At 45.3% G+C, this 21,854-nt stretch overlaps 1 protein-coding gene across 1 annotated transcript in view; it reads right to left on the bottom strand.

Moving 5' to 3' along the window:
* PRKCZ (protein kinase C zeta) overlaps positions 1 to 21,854 on the bottom strand; it is a 943,345-nt gene that overhangs the window by 706,684 nt on the left and 214,807 nt on the right. Inside the window, exon 3 of the mRNA XM_086921534.1 lies at positions 20,131 to 20,252. Coding sequence (XP_086777660.1) covers positions 20,131 to 20,252 — 122 coding nt within the window. The remainder of the gene's footprint in view (positions 1 to 20,130; positions 20,253 to 21,854) is intronic.

The following is a 21,854-nucleotide window of genomic DNA, read 5'->3' as shown; positions in this document are numbered from 1 at the left end:
AGAAAACCTAACCACCCAAATGTTTGCATTAAAGTTCCTCAAGTCTACACAGAAACAGATAACTTTGCTTCCTGCGTTTGAGGGTACTACAATTTGGGCAAGCTAGTCTGAGCTCCCAATAGGCTCAATGACTGCTTGTGGGTCAAGCTTGTTGATTTCCTTGCTCAAGGGGTCCTTCAACAAATGCAGGATAGGTTGTGCAGTATGCACAACATTGGTTTCCAGCTTGATTGCAAGATGGAAATTGGTGAGGCGACCTAATTTGTTAGCATGAAGTTCGGGAAATTCTTAACACTTCCTTACCAGTAAAAAATCTCTCTACTTATGAGAACTGCTCTGCATGATTAGGAACCAACTTCATCCCTAGCTTTTTCTGGTGCCTCCATTTTAATAAATTAGAACCTGGTTTGGAAATATACACCTTCCCTATGGTGGAACGATCCTTGAAGGAAATATGCATAGCAATCATACCCACCAAGGGTATAGGTCCCTTTTAGTACCGCCCGCAGGTCTAACATCAGGACCACATTTTTCTTGGAATATGTTGTTGTTCATCTACAAAGACGGCCACTGTTTCCCCATCTAAAGTAATGTCACACATAGGGTAATTAGAACATCTTTCCTTCTCACTTGCATTCACTGAAAAACACTACTATTTTTGTAATTTCATTCACATTCTCAAAGGTGTGCATTTGTTTGAACTCCATATCTTCCACAAACTAGCAAAATTTAAAAAAATTAGTACACTTCCTGCAAAAAAACAGTATGAGCAGGGCAATTGGGATTGTTGGAAGGGTGATTGCTGTTTCCATAGCTGAACCATATAACTTATGAATTGTCTAAGTAGGATTTCCCTTTAGCTTGTTGCAAATCTTTAAGAATAAACACTTCCTTGTTTGTCTTCCGGTCATCAACATCATGTACAGTTTCTGAAGGTAGCTTAATTTCTATGGTAGAATCTGCAGTGTGTTTTCCTCCCTTTGCAATGTCAATGCCCTCGTAAGGATTGGATTATGGGATAATAGTTTTTCCTCTATACGTGGATTGTTGGGGCATCTAACAAATTGGTCTCCGTTTAATGAATCATATAGTGTTCCAAATAAAAATGCATTAAAAAGGTGATGCAGGACTGCAACCTAGCTTTTCATATTTGCTTGTACTTTGATTAGCGGTGGGCGGGCTTTGCGTAGTCGCGCTACGCCAAGCTCTGCGAAACGGTAAATAATCTCTGCGAGCACGCAGAAATTTCGTGAACACACGGAATTGCTTGTTCCGCAAGTTCGCAATGCTTTTTTCATGTTTGCGAATGCTGTTTGCGTGTTCGAGGGGACATATCTTACGAACACACATTTTGAAAGCGCGAACAAGAAAAAAATTCAGGGTAGCCGCAGAATTTTTGGCAATTCTGCATTCTCTGCGGAACGCAAAATTATCAAAATTCGCAAATTCCGCGTGCGGAACGAAATTTACCTCCCAGGCCTAACTTTGATGTGTACCACTTAACATTTTGCAAGCTAGAAGAACATTTTGATGAAAAGGCCAAGGTTGTCATTGAAAGACACAAACTTCTCAAGTTGTACTTCTTTAAAATCACCCTGGTTGAGAACAGGTTTAAGGAAATTCCCAAATATCTTCCTACCTTGTGTACCTAAGTTATGTATTAGTATTTTTTATTTTTTTTTATTTTTTAATGAAAGTTCATGACGATATAATGTACTCTATACAAAACAGTAGATATTAATACAGAAATATAAATATACATACATGAAGATGAATACACATGATTAAGAGTAAAAAGCTCAGCTGATAAAACATGGGGTAATACATACAATAAATACTATAGTAGTGGCTATATTAGGTGTCTGAGGAGCTATGGACCCCCGCTTTTTAGCTGCCTCCATGGTGCCACGGGCGCCCAAATCCTTAATCCCATTTCCCTGGATTTCGCTCCCTTTAGAGCATACAGCTCTGACTCGATGTTATGGATCCCGAGCATCCTGCACATCCACATTTGGAAGGTTGGGGCCTCAATATCCTTCCATGTAGCAGCAATTAATATTCTAAGAACAGCTGTCGCTATAAAAACAAGTGCCTCGGATTCTGTACTTAAGCCCAGTTTAGCGTCACACCCAATTATTAAAAGTGTAGGGGATAGGTCTATTTTGACAGCTAGCAGCCCCTCTAGGAACTTTTCGATTTCATTTTTAATAGTTCCTAATTTTCCACAACTACAAAACATGTGAATTGCATCAGCAGGCCCCTCTCCACATCTTGGGCAGTTGCTATCCGCCCTTTTTCCCCATTCATACAATTTAGCCGGAGTGTAGTATAAGTTGAATAGAGTCTTAAAGTGCTGTGCTCTTAAATTTGAGGAGCGTAAGAACCTTTTATCCATTAGGATAGCTCTATCCAAGTCGATGTCTAGATCTCTCAGTTTAACAGCCCAAGCGGCCTCTGTCTTGGGTATGTCATCAGGAAGCGTTTCCAAGAACAGCCCGTAGAATGATCTGATTCTGCAACCACCTCCCTTCATATAGTCAAGTATTGTACAATCTTTAGATATGTCTATACTCTGTCTTTTTGATTTTATTGTGTTGGCCAACTGCATATATTTGAACTCTTGGCATCCTTGAAGTGAGTATCGTGACTTCAGAAGTTCAAGGGGCCTCAAAGCATCCTCTGTCATCACTTGACCTAATGTAGTGATTCCCTGTCTTTCCCAGTGTCTCCATGAGCCATCTCTACTTAGGTGTGGAAATAGTCCTGATTTCCAGAGTATGTATGTTTATTAAACTTTGGAATGCTCTGATTTTTCTGTACAGAGGACCATAACCTCCAGATGTCTTCCAATATTTTATAGCCTGTTGCCTTATAAAAGCCTTTATCGTATTTCCTTAGCAATACCCCGTGTGCTTCACTTCCTAGAGCCAGTTGATAGATAGATGGGATATCTCCCTGACTGTGTGGCATATCATCAGGGAAGAAGAGTATAGCCATTTCTGTAAGTAGACAAGACCAATTATAGAACGTGAGATTAGGTATTCCTAACCCACCCTTTTCTTGGGGGAGAGACAAGAATTTGATTGATCTCCTCACCTTGCCATATTGCCAGACAAAGTTCATGAAGATTGCCTCCATTTCCTTACTCAATATGTCGTCTACTTTAAAGGGGATAGACCTAAATTTATACAGGATCTTCGGGAACATTGTCATTTTAATGACATTGACCCTACCTATGATTGAGAGATGGAGGGTATCAATTCTTTTAAGATCCTGTTTCATTTTTTCAAGTAATGGCAAAAAATTGTCTTTGATGATTTCCCTTGGTTGTGCGTTGATTGTTATTCCTAGATATACTACTGAGTCTACATATCTATCATCAAGTTTGACTATATTTCTTGAACATAGTACCTGTGTTTTTGCCACATTGAGTCGGTATCCGGATAACTTCCCAAAGTCAGATGTAATACTGATTATTCCCCTCATTGCACTGTCTGGATCAGTGGTGGTTATGGCTAAATCGTCTGCATATGCCAAGATTTTGGTGTGAAATCCATTAGTGACAACCGGCTTTATATTAATGTTATTCTTTATAAGTGTAATTAGGGGGTCTATGTATAATGCAAAAAGGATGGGTGAGCACGGACACCCTTGTCTCGTACCTCTCGTAATATGAATCTGCCTGGAACTTTCACCCATAAGCTGGATACTAGCTATTGGATTAAAATACATAGCCTTAATTGCCTGCATAGAATCTGGGACCAAAACCTCTATTTGCCATCACGTTCCACAGGAAGCTCCACCTGACACGGTCGAACGCTTTTTCCGCGTCGAGGAGGATCATCGCGACCTCCCCCCCACCAGCTGCATGGATATCGAACAGGGTTATTGCCCTTCTAATATGGTCAGTAGTATCCCTACCGGGGACAAAACCATGCTGCCAAGGCGAGACGAGGGTCGCGATCATCCTCCCCAACCGTGTAGCCATTATCTTTGCATAAAGTTTGTTATCGCTATTTATTAACGATATGGGCCTGTAAGAGCCGGAATTTTCCTTGGGTTTCCCTTTCTTGTGGAATACCACTATATTGGTTTTGGTCCAAGACTCTGGTATAACCCCAGTATTTATAACTCCATTGAATAAATCTAACAGAAGAGGTGCCGTTTCTTCTTTCAGGTGTTTATAGACCTCCAGGGGTATGGCATCAGGCCCTGCTGCCTTGCCTGCTGATAGATCTTTTAGTGCCTGAGAGAGCTCATCCGCGGTAATATTCTGCTCCAGGAATTCTATCTCGCTAGACGTAAGTTTAGTGCCTGTATCCGGCCAGTTTATACCCGGATCAACTATTTCCGTTTCTTCCTTATAAAGATCCTGATAAAACCTCCTAAATACCTCGAGAATTTCAGTTGGTTTATTATAGATCTGATCACCTTCTTTATTTTCGGTGATAGTATTTTTTGATGTAGCCTGTCTTATCCTTAACGCTAGAGCCCTACCTGCATTCTCCCCTGTTTCATACATACTGGCTCTGCGGGTCTGATATTCTGCTGTGGCTTTTTTGGCCAATTGCCGTTGTATGTCTGCCTTCATGCTATTCAACCTTTCTAAGCTCTGATTACCCTGTATCCCTTGGCAAACGTCTCTCCTGTGTTGTTCCTCTGCCTCCGCCAATTTAACCAAAAGACGTTCTCTGTCTTCCTTAGCTTCTTTCCACAACCTACCCGAAAAGCTGATTGTCTCTCCCCTCAGTCCAGCTTTGAAACTATCCCAGACCATGACACGGGATGCACTGTATCTGTTCGCATCAAAGAAAGATTGGGACCAGTTCTTCATATGTGCTAGGTAATTGCTATCCGCTAAGAGCTTCCTATCAAAAGTCCAGGGTCTGATCTTCTCCCTTTGTATATTCATGGTCATAGTGAGAATAAGGGGGTTGTGATCCGATATAAGCCTAGGAAGCATTTCAATTTCTACATTAGGGAGACAGGTTGCTGATATTAAGAAATAATCCAGTTTTGTATGTTTATTAAATGGATGTGAGAAGTATGTGAACCCGGGTTCATCTTTCTTTAGGCTGCCCCACACATCCCTCAGCCCATGAGATTGAATTATAGTAGATACAGCACTGAATACCCGGGGCTTACGACCGGTATATGGGGTATCACCTATAAAATCTGCTGAGATGTTGAAATCTCCACACATTACTATAGGTGAAGACCAGTTGGTAAGTTCCCTCTCTATATGATCCATCACCCCCGGGTCATCCAGGTTAGAGCCGTATACTGAACATAGAGTTATGCCTAGTTTCAGTTCCCATATTGCCCATCTTCCCAGTGCGTCAGCCTTTGATTTTTTTGCTCCTCCCAGGCCTACCCGGCCCATAATAGCTACCCCCTTTACCGTTGATGTCTGTGAGGAACAGGACATAATTTCATACCCCCTGAGATTTAGCCAGTGTTTCTTTTTCCAAGGTAGATGGGTCTCTTGTAAACATATGATATCAGCCCTTATTAATTTTATATACTCCTCAAACCTGCCCCTCTTTTTCCAGTTATTCAGTCCGCCTATATTAAGGCTAACTACCCTAATCCTCGACATATCCCTGTAGGGAACAAAGCCAGCACTCTAACCAGTTACGTTTCCTCCTGAGCTTTTCATAACTGTGCATATCCACTTTACACATCACATTTATATTAAGAAACACATTTATTGCATGAACTTTCTTTTTCCTTTTTGTTTTTTGCTTTCCCCAACCCCCCACCCCACTACAAACCTTGTCCCCCCCTAACCCCCCTGACCCCAACCCTCTCCCCAGTGAAGCGCGCAGACTAGGTCTGTGCGTGTGATGGGTGCAACCCAGCAGTGGACACTTACGGACTACTTATTCGAACACGTCCTCAACCTAATAAATGATCCATGAACCACCTTATCGTGACACCTTTAGCTCTATAAATCTTAAACTTTAACTTAGACTTAGACTCAAACATCATACCCTACCACCATAGAATATACATCTATATGCTCGACTATATACTCATCCCCCTTAGGCTGCATCCTTCTTTTATATAGAACATTTAAAGACTAGTAGTAAAACACACTCCGCTAGTAGCTATAACTATATTATATATAGGATGTATATAGGATGCCCCTATGCTACACCCAGCAATGTTTGTCATGTACCGTACTATATTGAGTCCAGATACTCCCGAGCTTTGATTTCAGAAGAGAAATACATAGTCTTGCCTGAATGAATTATTTTTAACTGGGCAGGATTAATAAGATAGACCTGTACTCTTTTGTCCTGGAAGGGCTTGATTAATTGTCTCAGTCTCCAACGCCGTTCAACGGTGGCGTGACAAAAATCAGGCCTTACATAGAAAGAGCCTCCCTCAAAGGTTCTTTTGGCGTCTGGCCTCGCTTTCTCTGAGATGGACTGGCGCAAAAGAAAGTTGCCTATGTAGATTAGGATAGCTCTGGGCTTGTCACCTTCTCTGGCATTCTGTCTCAGTTTGAACGGAGTCCTGTGCGCCCTCTGAATTTCAGTGGTCCAATTCCATCCAGCAATATCTGGAAAGGCTTTCTCGAAAGTTTTGACTATGAAGGCTTTGGCATCCTGCCCTTCAATTCCTTCTGGAATCCCAAGAACCCTGAGATTATTCCTTCTTTGCCTATTTTCTAGGTCCTCCAGCTTCCACTGGACATCTATTGCGTGAGCGCCAAGGGATTCCATTCTGCAAGTGGCTGCCGCAGGCTCTGCTTCAGTGGCGACTATCCTTTCCTCCAAATTTGAGACCCTGTCACCTACATTTACACAGGCTTTCGAAAGTTTCCTGACCACTCCTTTCATCTTTCGCATTGCGGCTTGGGCCTTAAGGCTGTCTGATCGGGTCTCTTCTCTATGTGCAGTTATTCCTTGATGGATTGACTCCATCATTGCCATAAGTGACATCATTGAGAGTTGCGTGGTCTCCTGATGCTGTGCCTGTACCTGATTAGAGTTTCCTTGGAGGGATGTTGTAGGAGAGTGATCCCATGTCAATTCAGGGTGATCCCTTTGAGAAGGCATATTTTTAATGGTAGTTGATGGTATCCCTTCCTCGTTGTCGCTCTCAGTTTCTGGGTTGCTGCAGTCGATATCAGAGCTGTGGAGCTCCTCATACTCTGACCAGTCGGCCTCCTCTGTCACGGAGAAGAAACATTCACTGGGAGTCTTCTCCTTTTCCTTCTCCTTTTCGCCATGTACTAATCCGGAATTAATGACATTTACATTTTCCACTAATTGATCAGGTTCGTCTAAGACCATGGTAGACATGGCAGCCTCTTTCAGTGCCTCATCTGTTGTTGAACCTGTTGTTGAGCCACCTTTAGTGACTCCACTATTAGTTGATGGAGGTACGGAGATATACTCCACCATCCCTTCTGGTGATGGGTTTAACATATCCTTAGCTGATATAGGGGCTGTAAGCTCGCTGGCCTCATTACCAACCCCCTCGTCTTCCTCCATAGTCGCACCAACTGAATGCACCGGTTACGACATCAAAACCTGAGTGCCACTCAAGACGTTATCCACGGCTCCAACCTCCAGACCTGGCTGATACGACTGCAACTGCATTTGAGATTGAGATTGAGATTGGAGCGGAGGCTGAGGCTGTTGTAACTGAGAGGCTGGAGGTGATGTAAGCTGGATATCTGAATCAGGTTCGAGCTCTACATCTTCTTGGGTGACCGGTAATGTCGGTGATGCTGCCCCTGGGACCACTGGGGCCACTGCCGTAGCTGGTTCTATCTCCTTCAGCTTTTTTTTCCTCTCATTTCGATTCATCATGTCTACCACGCTTATGGTGGCGGTGGCTATGGTTGTGGCTTGCCTAGTTCTAACAGAGGGGGGCCGCATCTCTTTGGGGGTACTCAGACCTGAGGATGGTTGTTGCTGCTTTGCCCGACCCCCTGGTCCCGCTTCTGGTGTTGCCCCCTCGACCCCGGTGCTAATTACAGTCACAGTCACAGCGCTCAAGGAATTGTCTGTAATACTGCCTGCCATGCCGGCATTGTCAGTTGCGTTTTTCTTTTTTGAAAGTGGCTTACCTCCGGTATTAGTTTTGGGTGCCATCAGTAAAGCAAGTGCCGAAAGTAGAGAGAGCTGCTGCTTCGCCCTGATCCGTCCTCTGTACTCGTGAGCCTCGCAGCCTCTCGATTCTGCTCCGCCTCTGCCTAAGCCACAGCCGCTGCAGCTGCTGTAACCTCTGCCTCCGCCTCCGCTCCGCTCTCCAGATCCCGTTCCTGCGGAGCTCCACCTCCTGACTCCGTGAACTCCGCCGGGGCTCCAGGCCAGGCCAAGCCTCGGGAAAAGTGAAGCAACAAGCCTCCGTAGTCCAGGGGGAAGCGCCCTGTAGCGATGATCGGTGCACAGCATCCAGGCAGCCGAGACGCCAAAACCGCCATGATGGATTGTATCTTCGCGCCTCCTCCGTGCAGTCGCTCCGCAAAGCCTCTCGACTAGGCTCCTTCACTGTCTACCCGGTAAGCTCATGGCATGTTCAAAGGTACAAAATGTATAGGTTTTGTTGAGGTTTACATTGAGAGCTGAGTCCGCTCTGCTGGGGTTGCTGCTCAGCCTCTCCTCACGGCCGCCATCTTGCTTCGCCACATTTACTAATACATACATATAAGTTATGTATTAGTAAATGTGGTTTCCTAAGAGGTGAAAAATATTCACCTCCTAGTGTAATTAGGTACGATTCTAAAAGTTTAACCCACTCTTTCCAGGGGAGGATGGGTTCATCAAGGTCATTCCGGAATTATAGGTGGTGATATGCTGGCAGCGGTCATGGTATAACTCTACGAAGAGTGATGGGGAGGGCAAGGGATAAAACAGAATATGAAGTACTTCAGTAATGTATGGTAGTTTGAAAAATAAAAAATAAAAACTGAAGAAAGGAAAACAAGTAGGTTATCCAAAAATAGAGACCTCTTTTTATGACCATATTTAAAAAAACAACTACCCTTTAATGTAAATAGTCATCAACACACATCCTCTACCCCCAAAATAGACAAAACATAGGTGGGGAAATGAAGTCTAGGAGTGGTCGGGTAAGGAGACAGCCCTTATTGTGGCCACTGAGGAAGTCTGATCCACTTTGGACAAGAGGAGCAGAGCGGCCCTTGTCCTGCTGGATCTATCTGCGGCTTTTGACATGGTTGATCCTATATGTTTGGTTGACCGGCTGAGAAAGCTGGGATTTCAAGATTCCATACTAGCACTGCTTTAGTCCTTTCTAACCAATAGGGCTCAAATTGAGACTTTTTGCGATTCTACCTCAGAACCTTACACTTTACCATGTGGTATTCCCCAGGGTTCATCACTAAGCCCATCCCTATTTAATATATAGGTCCCCCGCTGGCTGAGCAAAATAGGACCTTTTGGATTTCCATTAGTATCCTTCACGGACACCCAAATTGAGGTTTTCCATTCCAACACTAATCCCGCACAGATGATTTTTTTCAAAACTGCATGTATACAGTTAGCGAATGGGTGGACAAAAACGGCCTCAAGTTAAATTCAGCCAAGACAGAAGTGATGTTGTTTGGGCACAACATCCTTTTGGACTCCTTCTTAGTGACCGCAAGAACTGGGAACTCTCCCAGTCCCAAAATATAAAGTAAAAATCTAGGTGTTATTCTGTATGATAGACTCACCTACAAAAACCAGGTAATGCAGCCATTTCTTCATTTTTTTGTTATAAAAACTATTTTAAAAATTGGTCAACGGATCCCATTTGACTGCACTGGTTGTCTCCAGATTGGACTAGTGCAATGGACTTTATCTAAACTTGCAAAACATTTGGTGTCCAAGTTGCAGAATATGCAAAACTTGGCAGACAGAATGCTCTTAAATTCACCCAAATTTCATTCTGCAATCAAGGCCCTGAATAAGTTTCATTGGTTCCCTCCAAAAGAAGAGAGCCATTTTTTTTAATTGCTTTTATTAAATCAAACTTTGCCTTGACAATCACGACAATTATTAGACAGCAATTTGACAGCCATACAGTTAAACACACATGATTATACATTTCTGTCCTCCACAATAGTACATTATGTTCTGAGTTCTAGTCACACAATTTCTCATACCTATTCCGACTCCTCTTCCTCGTCTACTTCGTCATCAGAGCTATCTGCACTAGATTCTGGCAACGGTTCACATATTTCTCCTCGGAATATATTCCAGGCTGACCAGATTTTGTTCCATTTACGCGGGTTACCACTGGTTTCGTACACTGCGCGCTCTGTAATCATTGCCAGATCCATGTGTTTACACCATGTTGCTAATGTGGGCGGGTCTGCCGCACCCCATTTCTGCGCTATATCTTTTAGCAATAATGAGGCCCAGCGTGACACACGTCTGCCCTAGACGAGTAAGATCGTTGGGGTCCCATATATTTAAGAGACATTTTCTCGGCTCAGGCAGAAGGGATACTTCCAACGTCTGTGATACAGTATGCAACACCTGTCTCCAGTATTCTATTATAACCGGACATTCCCACATAGTGTGGAAGAACGTACCTTCCTCCCCACACCCTCGAAGACAGAATGGATGCCGTGTCCTTTGCAACTTGTGTAGCATAGTTCTGGTGTAGAATATACGATGTAGGATTTTAAGCAGCACCAATCTGAGCTTGGCTGAAATTCCCACTTCCTTAGGTGACGCTAGCGCCTCTATCAACTCCGCATCGTCCATGTCCCCTATGTCTACCGCCCACTTTGCCCTTAATGTGGATGTAGGGTCCGGTAAGTTGGTGATTAGCTTGCGATACGTGAGTGATGTAGCGCGCTGTTGCATATAATCAGTAAGTAGACGGTCTTCTAGCGGGGATGCCTCCGGAACGTCCGTGTATGGTGGGAGTGCTGCTAACAATGCATGTCTGATTTGTATGTACCTGTAAGTTTCGGTCAGGCCCAGTTCATATTGTTGTTGAAGCTGGGTGAACGGGATCACAGTCCCTTATCCCATAAGTTCCCCACTGTGGCAATGCCAATGCTATCCCACTGCGCAAACCCCCTACTGCGCCTCAAGAGACCCAAAGCCCTGGTGTCCCAGAGTGGGGCAAGTTTCGTTATAACCCCTTTCCAACCCAGTTTCGCTTGCGCTGTGTACCATAAAGTGACCGTTTGTTTTGTGGGCCCTTCCAGTTTCGAAGCGAGTCTCTTGTTATAGAGCGCAGCTAGCATGTTGTCTGTATCCAACTGTGCCCTGTCCGCCCTATGGGTCATCTTGAGGTGCGTGGATCTAGTGATTGAGGGTTTTAAGTTGTGTTGCCCAGTAATAGAGTTGTAGGTTCGGCAGCGCTATCCCGCCGTCATACCAATCTCTATGTAACTTGATTTGCGCTATACGTGCTGGGCGGTTGCCCCATAAAAGGATCGAGACTTGTGCTGCTACTTGTTTGAAATACCTGGGTGGAACCGGGTAGGGTGTGTTGTCAAGAGCGTAAAGAAATCTTGGCAATGCCATTATTTTATACAATGCTGCTCTCCCCAGAAGCGTCAGGGGCAGAGATGCACAGTGCGTGACATCCAGTCTCAAACGCTCCAGAGGCGGAGCCAGATTCTTCGCAAAGAAGTCAGTCGCTTCCCTGGTAATGTGAATTACTAAATACTTGGAGTCCCCTGCTCGCACAAGCGGGCATTCAGCGTGTAATGAGGGCTCCGGGCCTTTCAGAGTGTAGAGTACTGACTTGGACCAATTTATTGTGTACCCCAACACTCTCCCGAGCGTGTCGCAAATTGTGAGGAGTTCTGGTATACTGCGTTCTGGGTCCGTCGGTATATTAACATGTCGTCCACATAAAGCGAGAGACAATCTTCCCACCCTTCCTTCCAACTGATTCCTTTCAACAGCGAGGTTGCCCTAATTAACGTTGCCAATGGTTCTAGTACCATTGCAAATGGCAACGGTGACAGGGGACACCCCTGGCGCGTTCCCCTTGCCAGTCGTATTTCACGAGATGTGTGGCCGTTAGCAGTAACTTGGGCCAACGGGTTCGCGTACAAGAGACGTATCCAAGCTCTGAATTTAGGACCGAGACCCATATGGGAGAGGACAGCAAACAGATATTGCCATTCCACCATGTCAAACGCCATTTTCGCATCTAATGAAAGTATCACTGTTGGTTCTGATAATGTCGATGCCCGTGCTAGCACCCCGTGCAGGTGTCTAAGATTGAGGGCTGTGTTCCTATTAGACATGAAACCGGACTGATCCGGGTGAATCAGCTGAGGGAGGTGGGGCATTAAACGATTCGCCAATATTTTCGCTAGAATTTTGGCTTCTGCGTTCAGCAGTGAGATTGGGCGGTAGGAGGTGCATTCTGTTGGTGGTTTACCAGGCTTTGGGATTGCCACTATAGTAGCGAGCCGTTGATCCTTCAGGAGCTCAGTTTTGTCTAAACTTTCATTATACATTGCTAGCAGGGGGGTGCTTATCGTCTCGGTCATAAGCTTACAGGGATGTGGAATTCCTATAGTCCGACGCCCAGGACATATTGTTTGGGGTCAAGGGCAACAAGTTTTATTGCATATTTTGTCCTTGGGACAAGTAGGCCCAACCCCCTGCAGCACAAACCCTTAGCTGCCAGTTTGCAGTAGCACATTAAGGGCCAGGGAAGGGCAATGCCTGAAGTTAAGTTATTATTTGTGTGCCTATGTTAATGCTGTTTAAATTTGTATTTATGGTTCATTAATTGAAAGCCTTTATTATTAGGGTGAACGCTCTAAGTAAAAGTAGGTTCTGATCGCACTACTGACAGTCGTTACAGTATAAAAATATGTACTCACGGTTTCAAAGTTTTGCAATATGAGGCTATGCATAATGCTCCCAGAATGCTCTCTGATTAGATGCAAACATTTGCAGAAGCTTGAGAGCAAGATTAAGGACTCTTTGCTTTCAATATAAAATATTCCTAAAAAATGAAATTAGGAAAAAACAACATTTTGCTAAACTACTGTGAAATTTCAGGTACCGTTTCTTTGCAGCATCATTTAGTAAAATGTGTTGATGCATGCTAGTATTTCTCAAAAATATTCATATTGGAAAATCAGTGTAACCAGTTTCAATAAGATTATGAGAAACATAAAAAATAAACACGCTTTGGCAAAGCCAGTAGGTCTAAAATTAGTGATCAGCTTTTTAGTTTTGCCAAAACGTTTTGGCATGGTTTTTGTAAAGCCTGGGAGCTGCCTGGCCCTCACCATAACAAGCATTGGCTAAAGCAAAAAAAAAATAGTCTAAAAAAAGCACACACTGGCATATTAGTTACTGCCACTGAACAAAACTACTTTGTGTGCCAATATACTCCTTGTGAAAGAGCTTAATGCCGTCACTCACAGTGAAGCCAGCCGATACAGAGAGAGGGAGAGAGAATTTTAACATACACAAAAGGTTGTGGTTAACACCAGACCAAATTAGGGGCCCTAATATTAAAGAAAGTCTCAAAAGTGCACCCTTGGTATATGTCCTTGCATTAAGTGTAGCTGTTTGGCTTTCGTGAATTTACAAGAATTTATAGAAGTAGGGCAAGAAATGTACTCCTGGAAAATATGTGAAAACTGCAGTTTATCATGAGCAAATATGCATGTGTAGATTTGCTCATGCGAAAACCCGAGTGTTTGCAAGGTCATTTTCCCCATCAACCTCTCTTTTTTCAACTCTGGAAGAAGGTTTACGTCTGCCATTGTCGGGAGTAAATTTCCAACATTTCTCAGTATGGGAAAAGATTAGAGAAGAGTTGTTGAAAATCCTTAAAACATGCAAGTTAATAGGTTTGCACAGACTTAAAGGGCATTCCAACCTGGAACTATTGCTTACCACTACCTTCAGTCCCAGTAGGTAGATCTGTAGATACGTGGCAACATAAAGGGATTGCTAGTATTCAAAAACTACTATGGTATGAGCCCTGGCATAATCAGAGAGGCTATATAAGAGTTCTTATATAATGAGATTGCTGCCATAATTTGTCGCCGAACCACATGGCACCAAAGGGACAAGTGGATTTTGTTACAGGACAAGTAGATTTATGAAGCAACTTGCCCCATGGACAAGTAGATATTTCAATAAATTCCACACCCCTGAAGCTTGTACCATTCTATGGGAATTCCGTTGGGGCCCAGGGCTTTTCCTGACTGGCCTGAACGGATTGCCGCTTGGACTTCTTCAGTCGTTAGGTCTGCCTCCAGTTCGAAGGCTGCTGCAGGTGTAAGCGTCTGTATTTCTATGTGTCTGAGTGAGTCTATTGCAGCAGCCTCCGATATTTCTCGATTTGGAGTGTAGACTTCTCTAAAATATTCTGCCAGTGTGTGTACTATCTCTTCCGGATGTGTCAGGAGAGTCCTCTCCTTTGTCCGCAGATGTTGTATACCCCTGGATCCCTCCCCTCTCTTGTCCAACCAAGCCAGCATTTTACCCGCTTTGTCTCCCACATTGTATATTTTGTGTACTGTTGCCGTGATGTTCTCAACAGTTCGGCTTTTGAGGTGTTCCCTATATTGCTGCTGACGTACGCTCAGAGCATGCGCCGTGTCCGGTGTGGGGTCTGCCATGTGTGTCGTGTCTGCTGCCTGTAAGGCTAATTCCAACTCAGCCACCTCCCTCTCTCGTGCCCGGTTGTATCCAGTAATTGAGGCTATTGCCTGTCCCCTAACGACTGTCTTATACGCTTCCCAGACTATGGATGGTGATTCTACGGACGCTGTGTTTTCTTTAAAATAATGTGTGGTTGCAGGTTTGAGTTCCTTCTTAATGCTGGGAATTTTAAGATAGTTGGGATAGATAGGATATACCCTTTATCCCCCTCGAACACCAAAATACAGTCACTCACGCCCTGGTCACCAGCAGACTCGACTACGGCAACGCACTCTACGCCGGAATAAACAAAAACCTCATCCGCAAGCTACAGAACATCCAGAACGCCGCCGCAAGACTGGTCCTCAACCTGCAAAAACACTGCCACATCTCCCAGCACCTGCGCACATTCCACTGGCTCCCCGTCGAGGCGAGAATCACCTTTAAGATGCTCACCCACGCACACAAGGCCCTCCACGGCACCGGACCAGCATACCTGAACTGCCGGCTCAAATTCCACGCACCCCAAAGGACCCTACGATCAGCCCAGCTCTCCTACGCCGAGGTCCCCCGCACCAGAAAGACCAGAAAGACCAGATCGGGAGGCCGCTCCTTCTCCTTCCTCGCGGCCAAAGCATGGAACGCCCTTCCGCTCCACCTCAGACAGACAACATCGCTCCCCATCTTCGCAAGAAACCTCAAAACCTGGCTCTTCGACAGACCCCCTCCTTGATGGAATGGAACCTTCCCCCCCCCACCCCTAGTGCCTTGAGACCCTTACGGGTGAGAAGTTGTGCTTTAACAAACTCCTGATTGATTGATTGATTAATTTTACAAGATTTTTCCCGGCAAGAGAGAGTTAGTATGACCGAGGAGTGATCCGAGATGCCCCTGGGCTTTATCTCCACCTCTGACTCAGACTGATAGAATATTCAGGAGTCTGCCCTCCCATTGCGCCTGTATCGCTGCAAAACGACCCTGGTCATCTACCTTACTCTGTAAGATTATGAGTGGAGAGGCTTTCTTTACCAGAATACCCGTTCCCCTTGATCCCAAGGAGAATTCTGAGTGTGCTGCCATTTTGTAGCCCCATCTGTCTAGAGCCTTGCATGTGTGCCCTGTGAGGTGTGTCTCCTGTAAGAGTACTAGTGCTGGGCCCTGTCTTTTTAAGGCCTGGAGTACCAGTCCCCTCTTTATGTTGTCACCTAATCCCCTTACATTCCACGTGACGATCCGTAGGGGAGCCACTGAGGTCTCTTGTGTTGTTGCACTTGTGTTAGTAGGCTGAGAGTCTAGCGCCATGAGTGACTTGTTTAGGTTAGAGGAGTCGCCGCTGTGTCAGGACATTGATGTACCTGCCCATTATCTGGGCGCGTGATCTGTCCGTGCTGTCGTATTCTGCTGTAATCTCAAGGAACCAGAAACTAGTAACATTGCCCTCCCTTCCACCCCCCCTCTCAGTCTCTCTGCTAAACGGACTTGCAACTGCCCGCCTCCCCAACTTAGCAGTGAATATATCAACAGGAAATAGTCTACGAATTTTGCCACCCCCTGGTCCCTCCCTCCCTCCCTGCCAAACGGACTCACAACCACCCGCCACCCCAACTTAGAGTGCTTCTTCCCATCCCCACCCATGTTACTTGCTTGTTAGGGGTAAAGGGTCCAATGGGAGCAGCAGTCCTTCCTGCCCTCCAAGGCCCGCCTCAGTCCAGTGTCCTATGCAGGTTTGACCGTGAATGTCCATATGCACAATGAAAGTACCGGGAGACACATTTGTATTGGTGCTATTCTTGGTGTTCATCCTCCGCTACCAGTTCTGACGAGTGTTCCATATCTGGGCCTCTCAAGACCTGGCTTCCTGAACGTTCCTCTCCCTCGCGGTGGCGGTGCGTCCTGTTCCCACGCCTGGCGTTACTCACTGGTCTCCATCCTTCGAGCCAGTCGTGTGCTGCTTCTGGGGTCTCAAAGAACCATGTTTTCCAGTCTGCTACCACCCGGAGCTTTGCGGGGAATAGCATGGAGTAAGGCAGGTCCTGTGATCTCAACATTTTTTTGACTCCAGAAAACTTTGTCTACGCCGAGAGACCGCCGCTGTATAGTTTGGAAAGAAGGTAATGGTGGAATTTTGAATCCGTATTGGAGGTGCGATTCTCACTGTTTGCAGGATTACATCCCTGTCTCTGAAGTTGAATAGTCTGGCGAGTACCGGTCTCGGGGGGGGGGGCACCCGGTTTGGGCCTGCCACCGGGAACTCTGTGAGCTCTTTCCACCGAGAAGAAGCTGGAGAGTCCCTTGAGCTGCAGTCTCGTATTCACTAGTTCTTCCACGTAGAGGTCCATTGCTTGTGTGCCCTCATTTTCCGGAATTCCTAGAATGGGAACGTTGTTGCGTCGCGAGCCCCCTTCCTGGTAGTCGACTTTGTTCGCGAGCAGCTTGTTTTCCGTCTCTAAGCGGGAGATGGCTGTCTGCAGTTCCGAAGTATCCACCACTAGCGATTTGGTGACTATTTCCACTTCTTTGACCCCACCCGCCATCTTGTGAAAGTCCGCACGTAGTAGGGAGATGTCAGTGGAGATTGTTCCCATTGTGGTTTGGACATTTGACAAGGCCTTCGTGATGTCCTCAAGCGTAATCTTCTTCGTTCCCTCTCCATCCGCCCCTTTGCCCGTGGATGTGCGCCCCTCCGTTTGTGGCTGGGAACCTTTATCATAGGCATATTTATCTAGTTTGGCTTGCGTCATTTGGTTCCGTGCGCCCTTTCCCGCCATGGTGCCAACGAAGGTGGACCGGGCAGGTTGTTATGTAGTGGTAGCCTCTCCCTTGCTTAAAGAGCTGGTGATGGGTTGCGTGCAGGGTTTTACATTGACCCCTGCCCTTCAGGTAGTGGGGATAGGATGTGCGGACCTCCCCGTGTAAGAGGTCTCAGTGTGTACCAGTTCGTCGTTTGTATCCGCCCTTAGCCGGTTTTACCTGTTCCACCTGAAGCACCTCTCTCGCTTTTCACCTTATGTACTGCCAGCCGGTGTTACCTGCAGTCAGAATGTTGCCTCTCGAGGGGAGGGGGGGCCTGCAACTCTCCCACCGATTATGCAGCTCTCCTGAAGGCGCAGGGAGTATCGGGCCCCAGTGTCACTGGTGCTGGTGAGAGTAGTAGTTTTCCGCAGTCTCGTGCTCCCGGGCACAGCGTTCTGAGCCTCCCTGTGTCTGTGTCCCGTTTCTCGTCTCCGCCCCTACCCCACTGATAACTGCGAGGCTGTGCAGACCGCTCTTCCTCACTTGTGGTACCGGTGCGACGCCCCGTTTCAAGACTGTACTCGCCGAAGGTCCCCGCAGGTCAATCGGTATGGCTGCTCGACGGGGTGCAATCTCTGCTCCGTTTCTGTTTCGCTGGGTCCCTTCGCTTATGTATCCGATGTCTTGTGTCTGGGCCCGCAGCTCTGGTCTTCTCCGCCTCCCAGGTGATCTGTTCTGACCGCAGCGGCGTGTGCCCTGCGGTGCCGGCCTGTTGCTCGCCGCTCTCTGCCGCACCTTCGTCTCGTTTCCGGGCCTCCGACTACTTTACTCCCCGGTCTCAACTCCCGGGGTAGGCCGCCACTGGTCTCGAGCCGGTATTGCCATCTCCCGGCTTCAATTTCCTTACGGATTTTTCCCGGTCGTCACCGCTCGGCTCCGGACCTTAGCTCAAGCCTCTGGAGTCGTAAGAAATTGCGGATGAATGCTCTCTCTGATTTATGTGAAGGACTATGCTGTCCTCGGAGCCCTTCGGCTACACGGCCATCTTGCTTGGCTGCTAGCCACGCCCCCCGAAGCGAGCCATTTTTAAAGCACTTTCAAACGTTTTTAAAGCTTCCGTTGGAATAGGCCCTGACTATTTATTAAAGAATTTCAGATGGTATACTCCAAGTAGATCCCTTCGATCCAGCTCTGCAAAAAAGTTTAATGTTCCCTCTCATAAGCTGGTCTCTTCGGGAGGAAGAGGTATTATTAGAAATACTGCACTACTATGGAATGATCTGCCCCAAGATTTAAAATCTGTCCCTACTCTTTCAATTTATAGAATAAAATTGTAATAACATGGTTCTACAGCAAGTATGTGTGGTCCACCTTGATCACAGGATAGCGCCAAGAAGCCTCAGGGCAAAACAGCACTCTATAAAACCCAAAAAGATCAAATCAATTTGTAAAATGCAAGGCACATAGGGAAGTGAATCTTCTAAAAACAGCATAACTTTACACCCGACGGACAGAGCGCATATTTCACAGAAGTCTTTCCCAAAATTAGAGTTACAGTGAAATCTAGCAAAGAGCTGATCCTGTCACACACCCCACAACAGCCACGTCAACTGGAATAGTGACATGTGTGACTGAAGACCCGACCCCAGAGCATGTTGCAAGAACAGGACGGCACCTTCACCGGCTAATGGAATTGGTTCTCTGTGGGAAACACAGTAAGCAGATTAATACACCGGCTTCTGCCTGGCTCCCGCTGCTAGATAATGTTTGCAGCACCATAGTAGGCAATCGTTTAGGGAATAGGCGAGTAGGATGCTCAATTGCAATTCTTACCTTGGCTGGCAGTGTAGAAGATAGGTGGCAGGAGGAGGCAGGCATGGCAGGAATGAAGGCCGTTGTCCAATCAATAAAGTAGGTTTACATCCCAAAAATACTGGTAAGCATGAGGTTCTAATAATGTTCCAGTAAGGAGGCAGTTTATAACTGTTCAGTAAGTTCCTTGTCAGAGACTCATAGAGTAGTTGGATCCACTCAGCAAGTTCTCGCATCAAGTTTGTTAGAGTGCGAGGCATAACAGGAATGGAGGTGTCCACAGCTTTCCCGTGCACAGCTGGTTCATAAACCTCATAGACAGTGAAATTTTCACACAACTCACAAAAAGTAAGTAAGAGGTTTATTCCTTAAGAGAATAGACCCTTCAATCTCTCTCTCTGCTAGCAATATTCACAGAAGTCGTCTACAAGATTCCATCTGTCATTCAACAAGAGCAGAATGTACAGACTGAGTGAAGGGATTTTGAGAAGGATGGTGAAGGGAGAGAAATTAAAAATAAAACTTGTGATATAACAGGTTACAAAGGAGGAAGAAGGCAGCGGGGTAAAAGGAAGACAATGATTACCATTAAAAGTCTAAATAACAACAAAGCGTTACAGGTCAGTAACTCGTTTCTTTTCCAACATCAACATGGCGCCCTTCTTCGGGAATGCGCCTTCTAAGCATTTTCGGCAATGTAAGACATGAGGAGGGAATGATATGGGGCAGGAGCTTCAAAAGAGATTATGTTATAAATTACATCTGATAGACATAGAAGGTACCAGTGTGTTCGTTTAAATACTTGTACAAACTCAGCAGGTTGCTAGTTCAAATGTTAGATACATTACAATATGTAGAGGTGTCACAGGACATGTCCGCACAAAATCTCAAATTAACAATTTACCTGCTCTAAACGTCTTCAAATAACAAACATTCATACTGCATTACAACAATGTAACCATTGTAATACCTTCATCGTCAATCCATTTAAGAGTAAGGGGTTTTCCATAATTTAAACTGCACATGGTTCGCACTTCTTTGCAGAGTTCTTTATAATCAGTGGATGCATCCAAGTGTGTGATTAGAATATCTCTGAAATTAAAAAGAAATTCGGGTATAAGAATGTAGCAGCACACACATGTAACAGATACACGTACAAATAAAATATCATGGTACACAATTACATTTTCTTTCTGCAGAAGTGGATCTAAAAGCTATGATAGAAGTATAAACAACTAGTGTGTGCTCATCCAGAATTCAAATACAGAACCCTCCTCGCCCGCTACATTATCCCCAGGAGTATAGGGTCGGCATTGAACTTGAATTTGGGTAACAGGGCCTGGAAGTCGTTGCATCCAGAGGAGTTCATTCTCAAGCTCTCCTGCCGTTCTCCCTTCATAGTTCCTGCGTGGCCCCCACCCTCTACTACCTCTGCCCCCCCCTCACATGGCAAAATTGCTGTTCCCAGTGCCACTGTATTTGCCAGCGTCGAATAGATCAGTGCTGTGAAAGCCACACACCCCCTTTGCTAAAAGAGGAGGAGGTGCGCCAGAACCCTCCTTTGGGTCAAGGGAGGTCAGTGGGTAGCAGTAATCATTGGCAGAGTCAGCTGTTTCTGACTGTGAGCAACAGTGCCAAAAACATCATCAAGCAACATGTTTCGCTGCTGGAGAACCTCCCAGTCGCAGTTGCAACAGCAGCACCGTAGTGATTAAACCAGACATTTCTAATTAGGACAAGAACACGAGCAACAAGGAACATAAGGATTTTAAATCCTGTAATTTGGCGAATGCTTAGGGCAGTAGGCGTTGTCCAACAGTACAGGCACTGTGACTGGCTTAACAGATTAAAACATTCATTTCATGATTATCCTACCCACAAACCTATGTTGTGTTAATCACAAATCCCCACCATTTTTATTTTTAACACTTTTTTTTAAACTGTTTCGTGCACAGAAAGATTATAAAGATATACTAGATGAGAGGCTGGGAACATGGGGTAAGAACATTAAAAATGATTCCAAATGTTTTCATGAAAAGGATCTGGACAAACAAAAATCAGAAAATTCACAAGTAAAAGAATTGTTCGACCATTTCCTTAATCTACGATCCAGTGGGATCCCAGTGTGCCTGAAAAAAGACCACCTGCTGCCTTTATTTCGCCAGATTTTCAATAGGACATGCAGTTTCCTTATGTGCATTACTCGTGACTAGGGCATGTACGAGGAGGGGAGGAAAAAAGGAACAATTGGGTGTAGAATTCTCACTTAAGTTGTTGAAAATGTGCGAGGACAGCAAGACTAAGAACTGGAAAAGGAATGTGCGTCAAACAACATCATTTGTGGTTTCAAAGAACAACTAAAGAGGGAAACATTACAGATAATATCCTAAATATTAGAAGAAAACCTAGAAGAGAAGTTTGGAGTTAACACATCCTCAAGCAAAATACACTATTACTGCACAACGCTGGCCTTGGCAGGGTTTTTTTTTCCACAGGGAATTAATCAAGCTATGTTCTTAACATATGAGGCTCAGAAATCTCAAATGTGTTCAACATGGAGTGTGGGGTTTCCACCCATCCCAGGTAAATAACAGGACGATTAAAGCATCAGCTTTAGAGTTTGGTCCACAGAAACTTCAGCGATTTTAACAGTTCAATTATTCCTGTTAGCGTTTAAGTCGGATTTTTTCCCGT

The sequence above is a fragment of the Lissotriton vulgaris genome, chromosome 5, assembly GCF_964263255.1.
Source record: "Lissotriton vulgaris chromosome 5, aLisVul1.2, whole genome shotgun sequence".
Classification (NCBI taxonomy): domain Eukaryota; kingdom Metazoa; phylum Chordata; class Amphibia; order Caudata; family Salamandridae; genus Lissotriton; species Lissotriton vulgaris.
This window is presented reverse-complemented; position numbering and strand designations above follow the sequence as displayed.